Source organism: Lathamus discolor, chromosome 18 (genome assembly GCF_037157495.1).
Source record: "Lathamus discolor isolate bLatDis1 chromosome 18, bLatDis1.hap1, whole genome shotgun sequence".
Classification (NCBI taxonomy): domain Eukaryota; kingdom Metazoa; phylum Chordata; class Aves; order Psittaciformes; family Psittacidae; genus Lathamus; species Lathamus discolor.
In genome coordinates, this window is record NC_088901.1 from 955,810 (window position 1) to 971,759 (window position 15,950).

A 15,950-nucleotide genomic window follows, 5' to 3' on the forward strand; every position below is an offset into this window, starting at 1 on the left:
CTGTGTGTGTCCCCAGGGCCACGCAGGCAGGAGTGTGGCTCAGTGCTTTGGGGCACGTGGGTGTTCTGATTGGGACTTCTTGCCGCTTCTTTGGTGCCACTGTATCATAGGATGCTTAGGGCTGGAAGGGATGTTGAGGACAATCTTTCACCTATCTTCTCTCTCCGCCCAGGCTAGCTAACAGGACCGGGGGACCATGAACTGGGATCTGTTCGAAGGGCTCCTCAGTGGGGTCAACAAGTACTCCACAGCCTTCGGCCGCATCTGGCTCTCCCTCGTCTTCATCTTCCGCCTGCTGGTCTACGTGGTGGCGGCCGAGCGGGTCTGGAGCGACGACCACAAGGACTTTGACTGCAACACGCGGCAGCCGGGCTGCACCAACGTCTGCTTCGACCACTTCTTCCCTGTCTCCCACATCCGCCTGTGGGCCCTGCAGCTCATCCTGGTGACCTGTCCATCCCTGCTCGTCATCATGCACGTGGCGTACCGGGAGGCCAAGGAGCAGAGGCACCGCGCTGCCGGCGGGGACGATGGCCGCTGCCTCTACCCCAACCCCGGCAAGAAGCACGGTGGGCTGTGGTGGACGTACATGCTCAGCCTGGTCTTCAAGGCCGGCGTGGACGTGGTCTTCCTCTACATCTTCTACCACTTGTACAGGAAATACACCCTGCCCCGGCTGGTGAAGTGCGAGCTGGCCCCCTGCCCCAACATGGTGGATTGCTTCATCTCCCGGCCCACCGAGAAGAACATCTTCACCCTCTTCATGGTGGTCACCACCTGCATCTGTATCTTGCTGAGCCTCATCGAGGCCACCTACCTCATTGGCAAGCGGTGCCGCGAGTGCATCCTGGCCGGCAGCAGGAACAGCCAGGACTGCTCCCCGGCCAGCGCCGAGCCCGCGGGCATGGAGGGGCAGGTTTTCCATGGGGTGGACTACAAACCCCCCACAGCCTCCATCCCCCCCACGGCCTCCAGCCCCGAGCAACCGCCCGAGGAGGAGACTCTTCCCTAGAGCATCCCTTGGGCAGCTCTAGGAGCCGCGCGCCTTCATCCCCCTTCTCCTCTTCCTCCTCCTCCTCCGTCCCCCTGGTGCAGGAGCACCTCGGGTTCAGGCTGTGCCCGAGGGCTCTCTGCCTCGTCCGTCCTGGGGAGGGCACGTTGTGTTCTGCTGAACTTGGGGTCCAGCCAGGTCCTGCAGGACATGTGCGGTCTGCAGGAGCCCGCAGGGACAAGCAGCTCTGGTGGTACTGTGTGGTGGTGGCTGTGGCCCGGCAGTGATACCCAGAGGTTGAGCTGGTCCTGGGGATGTCCTTGCAATGAATAGAAATTCCTATCCCTTACAAGTGGTGGCCAGCGCAGTTGTTCTCCTGCTCCTTGGGCAAAATCCGTGGATCATAACCCAAGAGCATCCACCCCTGGAAGGCATCGCTGCCGCGGGCAGCTCCAGGCTGGGTTTGGAGCAGCGGTGACAAACCAAGGCTCGTCCTTGCGCCCAGCAGTGGCCAAGCCCTTGCTGCGGTCGGCAGGCACTGGCTGCAGGCAAGCAGAGGGCAGCGTCCGTCGTTGCCTCCCTGTAAGCGCAGGCTCCACAATGACCACGTGAATTCTGGATTTCAAACGGGCCGCTGGGCGCAGGCAGGCGCACCCAGGGGTGGGAGCGTCCCTAGGGACCCATGGGTGGCAGAGCCCTTTGCGGCTGTGGGGCGGCTTAAACATGGCACAAGTCTTCAAACCAGGTCGGAGGTGCTGGAGGGGGAAGAGGGGCCAGGGAGGGCTCAAGCCCCCCAGGGAGCCCCTGTCCCCATCCCTCACCCTACACTAAGCCCCCCACAGGACCATTTCAGAGTGATGTGATCGTCGTTAACAGCACTCATTAACTGAGTGGGGACAAGAGCACGTGCTCATTGTGGCACCGCTGTGGTGCAGGGTGAGGCTTGCCGTGGGCTGCTGGCTCTTCCTGCCTGGCCAGAGGAAAACACCTGAGCAAACCAGCCGAATAAAGGAGAGGAAAACCACCCCAACCATTGATTAAACAATAACATTAAATGGCAGAATATGATCTTGTTTATTGCTTGTAATATGTCGCGTTCTGCCGTGACTCAGGCAGCGCTGCAATTTAAGGCCATCAGCGGTAACTGAGCATTAGCTGGGATGAATAATTAACAATAATTTCATGGCAAATGCGCTCGGAAGTAACGTGAGCATTGAACACGCAGCTCGAGCTGTTGCTGGATTCGCTTTATTTAGAAGGGGTGATTATTATTTTCTTCCATGGGCATTTGCTGTCTCTGCTGGGAAGGACGTGGGACGGGGCTGCCATCGCCGCGTCCTTTTGGACCAGGGCGCTCTTGGTCGTTGCCACTTTGCAGCGCGCCTGACCCAGTGAACCAGCTGCCTCTGGAAAGGCTCACGGGGCAGAGCTGGGCTCCTTCCTACAGCCAGCCTGGATGTGCTGAAGGAGGATGCTGAGGGCAGGCAGGGCTGCAGCATCCGGATGGGAGGACAGGGACCGGACCAGCTGCCCCACAAGGGAGGATCCCTGGGGCTCTCGGGCACGCTGGCACCAGTGAGGTTGGAGACACGAAACAGAGGTGGATTCCTTCCATCTCTTTTCAAGTGAAGCTGTGCTGATCTCTGCCTTCCTTCTGTCCACTCTCACTGCTGTGCTTGCTGGTTTGGGTTGAAGGGACCTTAAAGCCCACCCAGCTCCAACCCCTGCCACGGGCAGGGACCCCTTCCACTGGAGCAGCTTGCTCCAAGCCCCTGTGTCCAACCTGGCCTTGGGCACTGCCACAAGAAAACTTTCTCTGTTAAAGCCTTTAACATCTGAGGGTAGAAGCTGTTCTCTGTGCAAACCATTGCCTCTGGTTCAGAGAGCTGGGGCTGGGCTGCTTGTTTTCAAGCCTGCTCTTGATCAAGCCTGTCCTCAATTAGCAAAACCCCGAGGTGTTCCCCGGCTGCAAGCGCTGATCGCAGCAGAGGTGAGACCAGAGCAGCCACCCTGCCCGCCTGCCCTGCTTCTGCACATCAGAGTGGCAGCAGGAGCTGCTGCCCGTTGTGAGAGACCTGATGAACCAGTTGCATTTGTTGTTGCGCTGCTTTATCTCACTCCGAGCGAGCATTGCAGCCACCCTGCAAAGCTCCGGGTGTCTTGCACCATCCAGGCTTGGGATCAGCGGTGGCTGGCGGGACCAACAGGGGGATTTGGTTTCTTTTTGGTGTGTTTCTGTGCTCTGCACCAAGGGGAGCTGAGGTTGCCCCGCTTGGTGCTGCGGAATTGTGGGGCTGGAGGATGCACAACAGTAGGTTAAGAGGCAGGATTGGTGTCGGATGTCACGGTAAAAGCTCCGTATTTCCCAGACTTTGCATCATTACACGGATGGAAAATGCTTGTGGGGTGCCCAGAAGGCCCCCGGAATTGGGGGAGAGGGGATTTAAACCAAAACTGCCCCTAACTCCAGCCCAGCCAGGGATGTGGAGCGGTTCATGTGTGCAGCGGCGCAGGCCGGGGGTAGCCCATCCTTCTGAGCAGGGCCGCCTTTGTTCCCTGCCTGAGAGCTTCCTGCCTGGTTGGAGGGAATTCCAACCCCCTCTTTGCTGCAACCGCAGAGAAACCGATTCGAGTCCAGGGTGCCGGCTCCCAGGCTCCCCTGACTCCCATGACCCAGCACTTGCTGGGGAGGTCTCCTCCCTGGGGATGTGGCCCTGGAGCGGGATGGATGGGATGCTGCTGGCAGGCAGGGAACTGGAGATAAAGGCAGGGCTGGCTCCCGGCCCCCGGCAGTGGCTGCCCCCCGGGGTGCCCCATTTAAGACCCTTTTAAAGAGACTCTGAGGCTTTCCTGCTGGTTTGGCAGCCGCCTGCTGCCTGCTTGGGGTTTCCTTTATGGAGGACCCAAGGCCAGGCCACGGGAAGTCACCGGGTGTTTTAGGGATCACATCCAGCACCGAAGCCTTTCACCCATCACCCACCGGGGTGGAGCAAGGTGCTGTACCCTGCTCACAGACCCAAAGCTCCTCTGAGTGCTCCTTGGTGCTGAGAGCTGCTGAACCACGCTGGCACCTTGCCCCTGTGCCCACGCCGGATCACTCATCAGAGGGGTGGTGCAGGAGGCACCGGGACTTGCCCCTTGCTGGGACGCCCAAATCCCCTGCTCAGCACTGCAAAACGCCGCAAAACAGCGGGTGTTTCCATTCCCCACCCTGCTGCCTTAGGGAAACTCCTCTGCCCATGCCAGGGCGCCTGAACTTTCTCCCCATGGCCCCGTGGCCTCTCACGAAACGCCAGCATCGGAGCCCAGAGGCAGCTGGAGGCACCCGGCCCCGCTCTTCACCTGATCGTTACAGGGGCAGGGAGCTGCTGCGCCGCAAGCAGCCGGACCTGCCGATGCCTCTCCGTGTCCTCCCTCTCCCCTGGGTTTTCAGCTCCAAAGCCGCAGCCCCCAGATTCCTGCCGCCCGCTCCGGTCCTCTGCAGCATAGCTCGAATTCCTGATGCTGCCGATAGGACCGGGCCGGGGCACTCGGGGGCAGGGGAGGTTCCTGGCTCCCGGCTCCGGAGCTCCCATTAAGGGTCCCTGCCTGCCCCCTCCTCCGGGCTCGCCCTGCTCCGCACCCACGTTCCCGGGAGCGTTGGCTTTGGGTCTCTCGGGCTCCCCTTGCTGCGGCCTCTCCCTGCTGCCGTGCCCCTCACGCGTTTTGTGCCCTCCTGGAGCCCAGGAGCTGCCGGGAGAGCGGCTCCTTGTGTGCCGCGAGTGCGGGGAGCGAAGCCCTCAGGGCAGCGAGCACCCGGCGGGGCTCTTCAAGCGCGTCCCCATGGGATGGGTGGCCCCGGTGCAGCACCGGGGAAAGCCCCGTGAGTGCTTGGCCGGGTGAACCAAGCAAGAGGAAACACTCCCGGCCGGGCCACGGGGGCAGGAGATGGGGCTGTCACAGGGGAGACGGGATCTCCCCTGTAGGGGCACATCCCAGGTCCCATGAGGATGTGGCAGGAGGCAGGGTGCTGCGGGGTGGGAGCGCTGCTTCCAAGGGCTGGCACCCGTTCTGTGCCACGGTTCGGGAGGGGTGTACTCCAGGACACCCCGGTGCCAGCGGGGCGGTGGCTGCAGGTTGCTGTAGGTTGGAGATACCGATGAGCTGTTGCAAAACTATTACTAAGGCAAAAGTAATGCATGAAGTGGGTTGGGATTGTGTAATCTGTGGTTCTTAGCAGTGGGCGCTGGCTGACTGCAGCTGGGGGATTGCTCTGAGCCCCGGCTTGGCCCCCGGCTGCCCTGCTCTTGCCCAGGGTTCGCTGCGCCCAGAGCCACCCATGCAGGGGGCTGAGCATCACCTGGGCAGGAGCTGCTGGTGTCGCTTGTGGAGGAATCCGGCTCCGTCGCTCTCGCTGCAGGATTTGACCCGCCTTTATTGTTCAACCTGAACGTGTGTGTGCATGTGCGCAGACAAGAGCCTCTCCGGGAGCTGTTTGCCAGACTCACCCAGTTACTGGGAACAGAACAAACCACCCTTCCCTGCCCGCACCTCAGCGCCGCGGACACAACGTGGGCACGCAGGAGGGCTGCAGACAGCGCAGACGGGAAAGAGCTCCCCTACTCCGATCCCGGATCCGACCACCTCCCTCTGGCCCTTTGCCGGCCAGGCAGGTACCTCCAGGGTGCTCACAGGGACCGCAGGATGTGGGGTGCAGGGGGACAGATCCCATGGTGCTAACGGGGTGCCTGTGGGAGCTGTGTTACGGCTGGGGCTGCTGTGCCTGCAGGGACCCCAGTATTGCACAGTGCCCATCGGGACTCTACCGACAGTGCTGGGGCCCCTGCTCTGTGGGGCTGCACACTCGGGTGAGGGGGCGAGGCAGGGGGATGGCATGGCCCGAGGAGCAGGAATGGCCACCCCAGGCCTCGCTCCTCTGTCCCACCGTTGTCCCCAAGGCACTGGGAAGGGCTGAGCCCCCCTAAAGGTGCTGCGCTCGCCCCCCAGGCAGGAGCTGGGTGCTTTCAGCCCCACACCCTGCACCCACGCGGGGCAGGACCCGGTACCCAGTGGTGACACAGGGGGCTGGCACGCCAGGGGCTGGTGGTGGTGCTGGGCTCCCCGGGAGGCAAATCAGTGCTGCCCACAGAGCCCAGCACACCGGGAGCGCTGTCCCTGCTCCGTGTGCTCCGTGGGGCACACAGCACGCACCGGCATGGGGCTGGGCACGGAGCTCCCAGCCCCTTCTTGCCCTGCCACGGGTCCATGGCTGGAGCTGGTGCTGGACTGAGCCAGACGCATGGGTACCGGGCAGATGGGTGCTGCATATCACGGGTGGCACTAGGAACGGGCATGGGGGAATTGGCTGGCGATGGGGCATTCACCCTGGGGCTGTGCAGGGACTCTGCGCTTCAGCCAGGAGCAGCAGCTTTTGGCTGAGGAGGGGAAAGCAGGGGCTCCCGGGCAGTGCTCCAGGCTCTGTTCCTTCCCTGCAGCCCCAGGACTCCCCGGACGAGAGGACCGTGATCACCCCTGTGCCATCGCACCCCGGCCATGCCCCGCGCTGGGCACTGCCCCGCACACAGCCCCCGGTGAGCCAGGAAGGAGCCTGAGCCCCCTCCAGGTACGACTCGGGGGGCACCGGGTGGGCAATGGGCAGCGGCTCCTTGGAGTGGGAATTCTACTGTGAGGGTGCTGAGGCGCTGGCACAGGGTGCCCAGAGAAGCTGTGGCTGCCCCATCCCTGGCAGTGCTCAAGGCCAGGTTGGACACAGGGGCTTGGAGCAAGCTGCTCCAGTGGAAGGGGTCCCTGCCCGTGGCAGGGGTTGGGGCTGGAGGAGCTTTGAGGTCCTTTCAACCCAAACCATTGCATGGTTCTATGATTCTGTGTGAGCACCCGGTGCTGCTTGACCTGAGTAGCTGGGACGGAAGGAATCAGCGCTTGGGGTTGAACGAAGCTTTTGATCTGGTGGTGTCTGGGACGTGTTCCCACTGGAAGCATTTGCCAGCCCCGGTGCCACCTCCCGGGCCCTGGCCTCAACTTGCTCTGCTCTGCTCTGCTCTTCCCCCCGGCACTGCAAACCCCCCGTGCTCGTGTCAGTGGCAGCGGGGGTTCCTCAGCCCCTCAGAAGCGGGGTCAGACCCAGCCTGGCTGTGACGCCCTGTGCCGGGGGAGGCCCCTTTACAGCACAGCGAGGAGCTGCCAGCTCACCCCTGGCTGAAGCGCACCCGGGTCCATCAATCCGGGCAGCAGCAGCGCTCCGGGTCCGGGTTAAAGCCTTGCACCGGCGCAGCCCCAGGCTGAGCTGTGGAGCTGGTTTGGCCGGCGCAGGGCCCCGGGGCCGCTGGCAGTGCTGCCGGGGCAGGGACGTGCTGGTGACACACTGGTGACATGCATGGACTCTCGCTTTCAGCAGCCCCATTCTCATCCATGCATGGCTGCCTCGGGCATCACCTGCGGCAGCAAACACGGGTCCCTGGTGTCTCCCAGCATCCCAGCTCTGCAGCGGCCGCTGCCCCTTCGGCTCTTGGTGTTAGCAAAGCATGGCGGCTGGTTTGTCCCGTTTCACCCACGGAGAAACTGAGGCTCAGGGAAGGCTGGGGCCAGCTGGGATCCCACGGGATCTCCATAATGGTAAAGGGCCGCATCCATCCGCACAGTGTGCTGGTGCCGGGTGTGCAGGGGAGTGTGCTGGGGTGCGTTGCTGGTCTGGTGCTGCACCCATGGGGAGCCAGCTCAGCCCTGCCCCTGCCAGGGCGGGTTTCCAGGGGGCTCCCGCTGCCCCCCATCCTTCCCCCCATGGAAGGGGAGCGTGAAGCAACCACTGACCCTGTGCCTCAGTGCTGGGAAGCCGAAGGGGGCTGGCAGGGCACTGGGGTCCATCCCGGTGGGCACCAGCACACGCGCCTGCAGGCAGTGGGGGCGAAGGAAGACGCGGCTGGGGATGGAAATGTGCTGCAGGGCCCCCTCCCACGCTGTGCCAAGGGACCTGGTGTACACACACACCTTGGCTTTGCTGGAATGCCAGGCTCCCCCCGCCTGCTGCCCGGGCACGGCCTCTCCCTGTTGACCCTGGCCTGCTCCATGGAGCACGCTGCCAGTTTACACCATCACACGCAGTCAGGCTGGATGTGGTGACAGGCGCTTGGCCGCGTGGCTCATCCCTTACGGCAAAGGCTCTGTCAGACGGAAGTGCAGGGAGGCTGAGTCACCTCCATCACCAGAGGAGTGTGGGGACGGGCTCCATTGTCTGCGGGTGGGATTGTCCCCACATCCCAAACCCAGGACAGAACCTGGGGGCATTGTGGAATGAAGCGCAGCAAACAATGAGGTGCCCCCATTGCTCTTCACTGCTTCTGCTGCGGTTTCTCCAGGTTGGGTGACTCTGGTCTCCATCAGCCACCATGGATTGGAAGACGCTGCAGGCGCTGCTCAGTGGGGTCAACAAGTACTCCACAGCCTTCGGCCGCATCTGGCTCTCCGTGGTCTTTGTTTTCCGCGTGCTGGTCTACGTGGTGGCTGCCGAGCGCGTGTGGGGAGACGAGCAGAAGGACTTTGACTGCAACACGCGGCAGCCCGGCTGCACCAACGTCTGCTATGACCACTTCTTCCCCATCTCCCACATCCGCCTCTGGGCCCTGCAGCTCATCTTTGTCACTTGTCCTTCCCTCCTGGTCATCATGCACGTGGCCTACAGGGAGGACCGCGAGAAGAAGAACCGGGAGAAGAATGGGGAGGACTGCCCCAAGCTCTACAGCAACACGGGCAAGAAGCACGGCGGGCTGTGGTGGACCTACCTGCTCAGCCTCTTCTTCAAGCTGATCATAGAGATCCTGTTCCTCTACCTCCTGCACAAGATGTGGGACAGCTTCGACTTGCCACGGCTGGTCAAGTGCTCCAACGTGGACCCCTGCCCCAACATCGTGGACTGCTACATCGCTCGGCCGACCGAGAAGAGGGTCTTCACTTACTTCATGGTCGGAGCTTCCTCCATCTGCATCGTCCTCACCGTCTGTGAGATCTTCTACCTCATCTTCAAGCGGGTCGTGCGGCGTGCGCGGAGGTGGAAGAAGTCCACCAAGCGCTCGGTCAGCTACAGCAAGGCCTCCACGTGCCGGTGCCACCTCAAGAATGAGGAGAAGGACAAGTCCCAGACGAGGTGCGTGACCGCCCTGCGGGGCTCAGCTCCCAGCCTCGCTGCTGTCTGACGGGCTGCTGGCAGGGCAGGAGGGAGGGACGGGTGTGCAGGGATGGCAGGACCTCAGTGGCTGTAAGGGGAGGGGGACGCAGCCATGGGGAAGCTCCTGTTTGGGACTATGGGCACGTTCCGGCTGTGCCAGCAGCACCGTGAGGTTGGTGCTGGCTGCCCATGGGCATGCCTGAGGCTGTCTGTTCTTCCCGCAGAGGAGAGGAGCTGTGAGCAAGCCCATCCCAGCCGCCTCCCCTCCCCGTGGCCCAGATGCTTTTCAAGCCTCCAAGTCCCTGAACCCTCAAGGTGCAAGAAATGACTGAACCCAACGACTGAAGTCCCCCAAGAGAGGCCCTTGTGTGGCTGAGCAGACGCAGGTAAGGCGAGGGCAGCCCTGGAGCTGGGCTGGCTGCTCGCGGTGGTGCCACGGGGCTTGGACATCACAGCAGTGCCCTAAAGAGATGCTGAGCTCAGCGCCGTGGCCAGAGCCCTCTTCATGCGCCAGAGGAGTCACGGAGGAGCAGGGCTTGCTTGGCCCCATTTGCCCAGTTGGCCAGTACTGGGGCAGGACACCAGGCCCCTTTGCTCATGCAGGCACCATGCTGGTGTCCTACCCAGATGCCCTCGCTGGCTCTGCTGCTTCCCTCAGTGCCTTTGCATCCCCCTCACCTTGGACGGGTGTCACACGCAGCATGAGCTGTGGATCCAAAAGGCCAATAAATGTGTTGTCTGTGGACACTGGGATCTGCTTTGATCGCTGTTAACTGGGGGGATCGGTGAGGGCAGAAGAAAACGGATTTGCAGAGGTTCCCCAGGAGACCGCAGCTGGGCCCCCCCCCCACTCCCACCCGTGCCAGTGTGGGCTGAGCCCTGTCACCAGTGTGCCCAGTGTCCATCCTTGCCTCCTCCCGGCATGTCACGCGTCGTTAAACTCAATTCACCCAGAACCGCACGCTGGTCCCCAAGGAAATCAAGGCGGGATCAGCATCAATTATTTACTAAACCTTGATGAATATTACAATAAATAGCAATGCTTTCTGTTTAATCTCTCCTTAAGCAGCAGGGTCTGCTGGTGCCCGGTCAGCCGTGTTTCCAGCTCTGCTCATGGCCCCAGCGCCGTGAGTGGTTTTGGAACAGCCCCTCAGAGGTGAACATTTCCACCCGTCGAGGGCTCGTGGGGCACAGAGCATCACTGAGGACAGGCACCAAGAGGGGCCATGCCACTTGGGCAGCCGCAGCCCAGGGGTGGCGGAGGGGAAGCGGCGTTCGCCGTGGGATGGCTGGATTCTGCAGCACCCTGGTGGCGTGGAGCAGCACATGGGCGTTCCTGAAGGGGGGCGGTTATTTTCTATGGAGTATCAGGACGCTGTTCCAGCCCTGGCACTGTCTGAGGAGGAAATGCCACGTCCTGGTGTGGGAGAGGTGGCAACTCCCACTTGTGTGTGCAGGCTGGCCTAGTTTCTGGGTCTAATAGCCCAAGTCCAAGCTCCCCACAGCCCGTGCCAAGCCCTCTGCAGCTCTGCAGGACACCGAGTGGGGGCATACACAGGGGTTTTGCACCCCCGAAGCCAGCAGGGCTGAAGCCTCTGTGTTAAACAGCAGCACTTGCCCCCTCGCTGCCCCACCTCCGTGTTACGGGGCCTCCGCACCCCCGCCGCGCCCCGTCGGAGCCCCGCGGCAGCGGAGCCCCGCTCCAGACCCGGGCAATGCCGGGCTCCGGCGGGGCTCCAGCACCACCCAGCGCCCGTCGCGCCGCACGGACCCGCTGCCGGAGCGGGCAGGGAGCGGAGCATCGCGGGCGCGCCCCGCCGCAAGCCCCGGGGCTGCGTCCCCCGGGCGGGGAGCGCCGGGGCCACTCGCGCAGGGCCCGTGCAGCGCCGCGGGTCCCTCTCCCGATGAGCGCTGCCGGGGCCGCCGCCGGGGCCGAGCGGTCGGGAGCACGCGGGCTCCCCGCCGACCCCGGCCCCGACGGTCCCCGCCGCGCCGGGGGTCCCGAGCTCCGCGGACCCGCCCCGCGGGGGCCGCCCCCGGGGGGAGCGGGACGGGGCGGCCGCGCACACCTGGGCCCGGCGCTAAGCCCCGGCCCCCTGTTTCCTGCCCGCGCTCCTCCCCCGGCTCCCCCGGGCCCCGCACGGCCAGAGCCGCCCCGCAAACACCCAGCGCGGCCCGAGCCAGGCGGGACGTGCCCGGAGCGGCGGAGGTGAGTGCGCGGCGCCGGGGACCCCCTCGGGCACCGGGCACGGCCTGGGAGCGCTGTGCCTGGGGTACGCAGCGCTGCCCGGCGCCCCTTTAAGGGCGCAGCTGCCTCCTCTGCACGCTTAATTGGCAGCGGTTAATTAGGAGCCGGGGCTGCGGCCGCTTCCCAGCTCCCCCAGCCGGGCTGGGCTCGCTGCGGCCCGGGGGAGGCTGAGGGGCCCCGGAGCAGCAGCGGGGCTGTGCGGTGAGTGTGGTCCTGCGGGGCTCCCTGGGCGAGGGGGAGTGCGCTGGGGCTGCGGTGTCATTGCCCCATGGAAAGGGAGCCGCGTAGGGACTGAGCCTTCAGTTTGGGGTGAGCCCTGAATAGGCACTGGGGCGGCTGCTGTGGCCGGGGGTTTGCGGGTCCCCTCCTGCCGCCCTGCTGCTTTCTGCCGTTTGGTAAAGCTGGGCTGTAAGAGAGGCAAATCTGCCCCCGCTGTGCCCCCTCTGTGGGTGCTGTGGGCACCTGGGGCAGCCCCAGACCGAAAAGGCAATGAGCCCTTTGCTGTGCGATGTCCCCTGGGAGGCCAGGGCAGCCACAAACCACGGGCGCTGTGGGTTGGGTGCTGCTGGAGGAGGTAAGTCCCTGAGCTGCCTCCTGTCCCCCAGCCCCATGTTTCCCTATTGGGCAGTGGGGTGCAGGAGGAGCACTCCTGAGCCCAGCTCCATCCCTCGGGGGTGGGATGTTCCTCAGTGGGTTTGCTGGGCCCCTGTGCACAGAGTAGTGTCCTGAGGGGTTTAGGTGGCCCCATCTATGCTCTGCAGCATGGAAACAGAGCATTGACTTGGCTCCTCTCCCCTCTCCATCGGCAGAGGCACGAGGCACCATAGAAGATGGGTGACTGGGGTTTCCTGGAGAAACTGCTGGACCAAGTCCAGGAGCACTCGACCGTGATCGGGAAGATCTGGCTCACCGTGCTCTTCATCTTCCGCATCCTCATCCTGGGCTTGGCTGGGGAGTCTGTGTGGGGGGACGAGCAGTCGGATTTCGTGTGCAACACCAAGCAGCCCGGCTGCACCAACGTCTGCTATGACAAAGCCTTCCCCATCTCCCACATCCGCTACTGGGTGCTCCAGTTCCTCTTTGTCAGCACCCCAACCCTGGTGTACCTGGGCCACGTTGTCTATCTCTCACGGAAGGAGGAGAAGCTGAAGCAACAGGAGAGTGAGCTCCGGGCTGTCCACAGCAAGGACCCAAAGATCGAGCAGGCGCTGGCAGCCATAGAGAAGAAGATGTCCAAGATCTACGTGTCGGAGGATGGCAGGCTCAAGATCCGAGGGGCGCTGATGTGGACGTACATCACCAGTGTGATCTGCAAGAGCATCTTTGAGGCTGGCTTCCTTGTTGGTCAGTGGTACCTGTACGGCTTCTCCATGGTGCCCCGCTATGTGTGCAAGAGGGACCCCTGCCCGCATCAGGTGGACTGCTTCATCTCCCGCCCTACCGAGAAGAGCATCTTCATCATCTTCATGCTGGTGATGGGCCTCATCTCCTTAATCCTGAACCTCCTGGAGCTCTTCCACCTCTGCTGCAAGAACCTGCTTAGCAACATCAAGAAGGTGTCGGACCCAGCCATCCCAAGCCGGGATGCCTTTGCCAGTGACATGGTCTCAGGTGCCTACCCACACAAGCACTACCCCTTCCTGCCCATGGCCGAGAGCCACACGCCGTCCTACCAGGCCTTCAACAAGCTCTCCAGCGAGCAGAACTGGACCAACTTCCACAACGAGGAGAACCTGGCACTGGGCAGCAGCAGCAGACCCCTGTCAGACCCCTATGCCCCCAGGGCTGCCGATGCCCCCATCCCGGAGGAGAAGCTGTGCAGCCGGCCTGGGAGCTCAGCCTCCAAGAAGCAGTATGTCTAGAGCCAGGCTGGCCCTGGCTGCCCGGGGGAGAGACGTTCCTTGGCCCCTTGTGCCTTGAAGGTGCTGGCCATGGGCAGGCAGCTGCCTCCTGCCTGGTGCTGTGCGGTACCCAGGCCCCTCGGTGGCTGTGCCCACACTGACCTGCCTGCCATGGGCCGTGGTGCCCAGGCTTGGGGCCGAGCACTGCCCTGGAGCGGAGCCTCTGCTCGCTCCTGTTTTCCCCACTAGACCCCGCGAGGAAGGAAACCGCGCAGAGTTCCCCGGGACACCGTGTCCCACGTGCGGCGCCGTGGGGAAGGGAGAAGTCCCTGGAGCCCGTGGCTGGGAACAGGCTGTCCCCGGGGCCGTGGCGGGAGGACCCCGGCGCTTTCTGGAGCCGCCGCCAGCACCGGGAGATGCAAGCGCGGGGCCGTGGGAAGCCGCTGGCCTCCAGCCTCCGCTTGGAGCCTGGCAGGGCAGGGGCAGCGCTGCCTGAGGGGTCCTGGCCACCAGCCCCTTGCTGTCACCCTGGAGGTGGGACCAGTGGCCCCTGACCAGGGTTCGCTGCAGGAGCTGCCCCTTCCGCATGGGACACGGTGGGGTTGAGCCGGCAGCAGGGCTCTGCAGTGACCGCTGATCCCGATGGCTGCAGGGTCACCACGCGGGCGCCCCGGGAGCGCAATTCCCACCCCCCCGCGCCTCCTGGCCCTGGATCCTTTCCCGTCTAAGTTATTTTTAACCTGCTGGCCTGAGCACGGAGTTTTCGGCCTTAAAGGTGCAGTTGTGCAGGGGCTTGGGGAGCTGTGTCCAGCCTGGCTGCGTGCCCCTGAGCATGGTGGGTGTTTTAAGAGGGGAGGAATGAGCCTCACTACTACTGCTTTGGTGTTACTGGTTTTACTGCTTTGCACTGGTCGTCTCCTGCTGTGGGCTGAGGTGCTGGGGAGGGTTGGAAGAACCAACTGCTGCCACATGAGCATTGCCTCTTGACTGCATCCCACCAATGCTGTGAAAGGGGAAGGTCCTGCATGACCCAGGCATGAGGGTGGGATGCAGGCACTGCCCTCGGTGCTGTTCCTTTCCTCCTGGCAGACTCAGTGTTGTACCTTGTTGAATAAAGTTGGATGAATGAACAGAAGCGATGTGTGATGTGACTGCTTCCTGCAGCTGCCTCTGGGATGGGGGTAAGGGTTTGGGGATGAGGGTTGGGGAATGGGTGAAGGGGAGTTGTGCTGCCAGGGCCATGCACCCACTGCAAGCACAACCCTCAGTGCTGTAGCATCCTGTCCCCTCGAGCCCAGCAGCAGCCCAGGGTCTGTCTGGGGCCATGGGGCTCCTGGTGACCCAAAGCAGAGCTCAGCCCCTCTCGCCCTGCCCCGGCTCTGCTGCAGATAAACCCAGTGGAGGCCGTGGAGCCGCTCGTGGCTGCATAATAGGTGGAAATGAGCCACAGATAAAGGCACACAATGCGGCTGGGGCTGTTGTTTAGGTTCTCTGGCCAAGCCAGCCCAGGGCAGAGCCTGCTTTCTGCCGAGGGCCCCTTCAGCAAGGGTGGGACGGCCTAAAAATACCCTGGAGAGAATGAAATATGGGTGATGATAGGGGTAATATCGCTGCCGTCAGCTGCTGAAGGAAGTGCAGAGGGAGGCACCCCTGGTGCAGAGCCTGGACTGGCGGCGGAGCCTGCCCTTGGCTCCTCTCCCTGCTGGGGATGAGGGGGCTGACATCCCCTGGGGGGGTCTGGGGTGCACGCACAGCCCTCGCCCTCCTCTGTGCCCTGCGTGAGGATGCTGGGGCAGATCCCCTCTGTGGGGACCCTGGTCCTGTTGCCTGGGGGGGGATGCCCTGGGGCACCCCAAAGCAAGAGGGGGCCGCAGCCCCGTGCTCCCCAGGCACCAGCAGAGCTGCAGCTCTCGGGGAGCAGCCCCGCATCCTCAGCCGGGAGGAAACGCCCGTGTGAAAGGTAACGGCACAGCCGGGCCGTGTGCTCCCCCCTCTCCTGGGCTGATATTTGTGTTGGCACCAGGGGAGCATCACGCTTGGAGAGCTGGAAAACAGAGAGGGACGAGAGCTCCTCTGCTTGGCCACGGTGCCCGGCCGCCGGCGCTGCGCAAACACGGCTCCGCGTCCCGCTATTGTTCCCGTGTTGTGACAGGGCTGCTCGGGGTGGCTGCGCTGACCCGGTGCCCGTGGCACAGGCCAACAACAACAGTGAGGGTCTCACCTGCGGGGGGGGGCCGGGGGGGGGGGCTGCAGTGGGGCTGGTGTTGGCAGCAGCCCCCCCAAAGGCAGGCGGCCCGTAGGCAAATAGAAGTTTGCCGCTGATAAGGGCGCAGGCAGGGCCTTTGGCACAGCTCGGACAGAGAGCGGCGGCTCGGCCGTTCTCACACCTCCGAGCTCCGTCCGGAGTAAACAGGGCTCCTCCGGTGCGTTCCTGGGAGCGACACCGGCTATGGCAGTGCTGGGCCGTGAACTGTGGTGCCCTGTGACAGCACGGGCAGCCAGGGCTCTGCGGTGAGGGGCTCCCCATGGGCACCCCAAGACCCAGCTCTGGACCCAGAGACCCAGCCCATGCTGGGCTCCCCTTGCCCTTAGCCCTGCTGTGGTGGGGGGGACAGAAGCCGCAGCAAGGCTCTGCCCGAGGCGCTGCCTGAGCACCGAGAGTTTGTTTTTAAGCTCTCCCAGCACACAGAAAGCAGAAAGTGCCTAAATCCA

At 63.6% G+C, this 15,950-nt stretch overlaps 3 protein-coding genes across 5 annotated transcripts in view; all 3 read left to right on the plus strand.

Annotated features, from left to right (window-relative positions):
• LOC136023510 (gap junction beta-5 protein-like) overlaps positions 1–2,135 on the plus strand; it is a 51,062-nt gene extending 48,927 nt beyond the window's left edge. The window contains exon 3 of the mRNA XM_065698012.1: positions 173–2,135. Coding sequence (XP_065554084.1) covers positions 197–1,012 — 816 coding nt within the window. The 5' untranslated portion in view covers positions 173–196 and the 3' untranslated portion in view covers positions 1,013–2,135. The remainder of the gene's footprint in view (positions 1–172) is intronic.
• A 2,921-nt stretch (positions 2,136–5,056) lies between these two features.
• Positions 5,057–10,203, plus strand: GJB3 (gap junction protein beta 3). Of its 2 annotated transcripts, XM_065697516.1 has the most exons (4): positions 5,069–5,643; positions 6,466–6,593; positions 8,344–9,128; positions 9,374–10,203. In XM_065697516.1, exons 3-4 carry the CDS (start codon positions 8,374–8,376, stop codon positions 9,387–9,389), a joined length of 771 nt encoding a protein of 256 aa, XP_065553588.1. In that variant the 5' UTR covers positions 5,069–5,643; positions 6,466–6,593; positions 8,344–8,373; the 3' UTR covers positions 9,390–10,203. The 2 variants fall into 2 exon arrangements, with proteins under 2 accessions (XP_065553587.1, XP_065553588.1); XM_065697515.1 differs by lacking the exon at positions 9,374–10,203 and having other exon boundaries at positions 5,057–5,643; positions 8,344–9,177.
• Positions 10,204–11,144: 941 nt separating this feature from the next.
• On the plus strand, positions 11,145–14,373 carry GJA4 (gap junction protein alpha 4). 2 transcript variants are annotated; one of them, XM_065697825.1, is made up of 2 exons: positions 11,145–11,358; positions 12,207–14,373. In XM_065697825.1, the coding sequence occupies exon 2, from the start codon at positions 12,228–12,230 to the stop codon at positions 13,257–13,259; it is 1,032 nt and encodes a 343-aa protein (XP_065553897.1). In that variant the 5' UTR covers positions 11,145–11,358; positions 12,207–12,227; the 3' UTR covers positions 13,260–14,373. The 2 variants fall into 2 exon arrangements, with proteins under 2 accessions (XP_065553897.1, XP_065553896.1); XM_065697824.1 differs by lacking the exon at positions 11,145–11,358 and adding an exon at positions 11,509–11,598.
• The last annotated feature ends 1,577 nt before the right edge of the window (positions 14,374–15,950 follow it).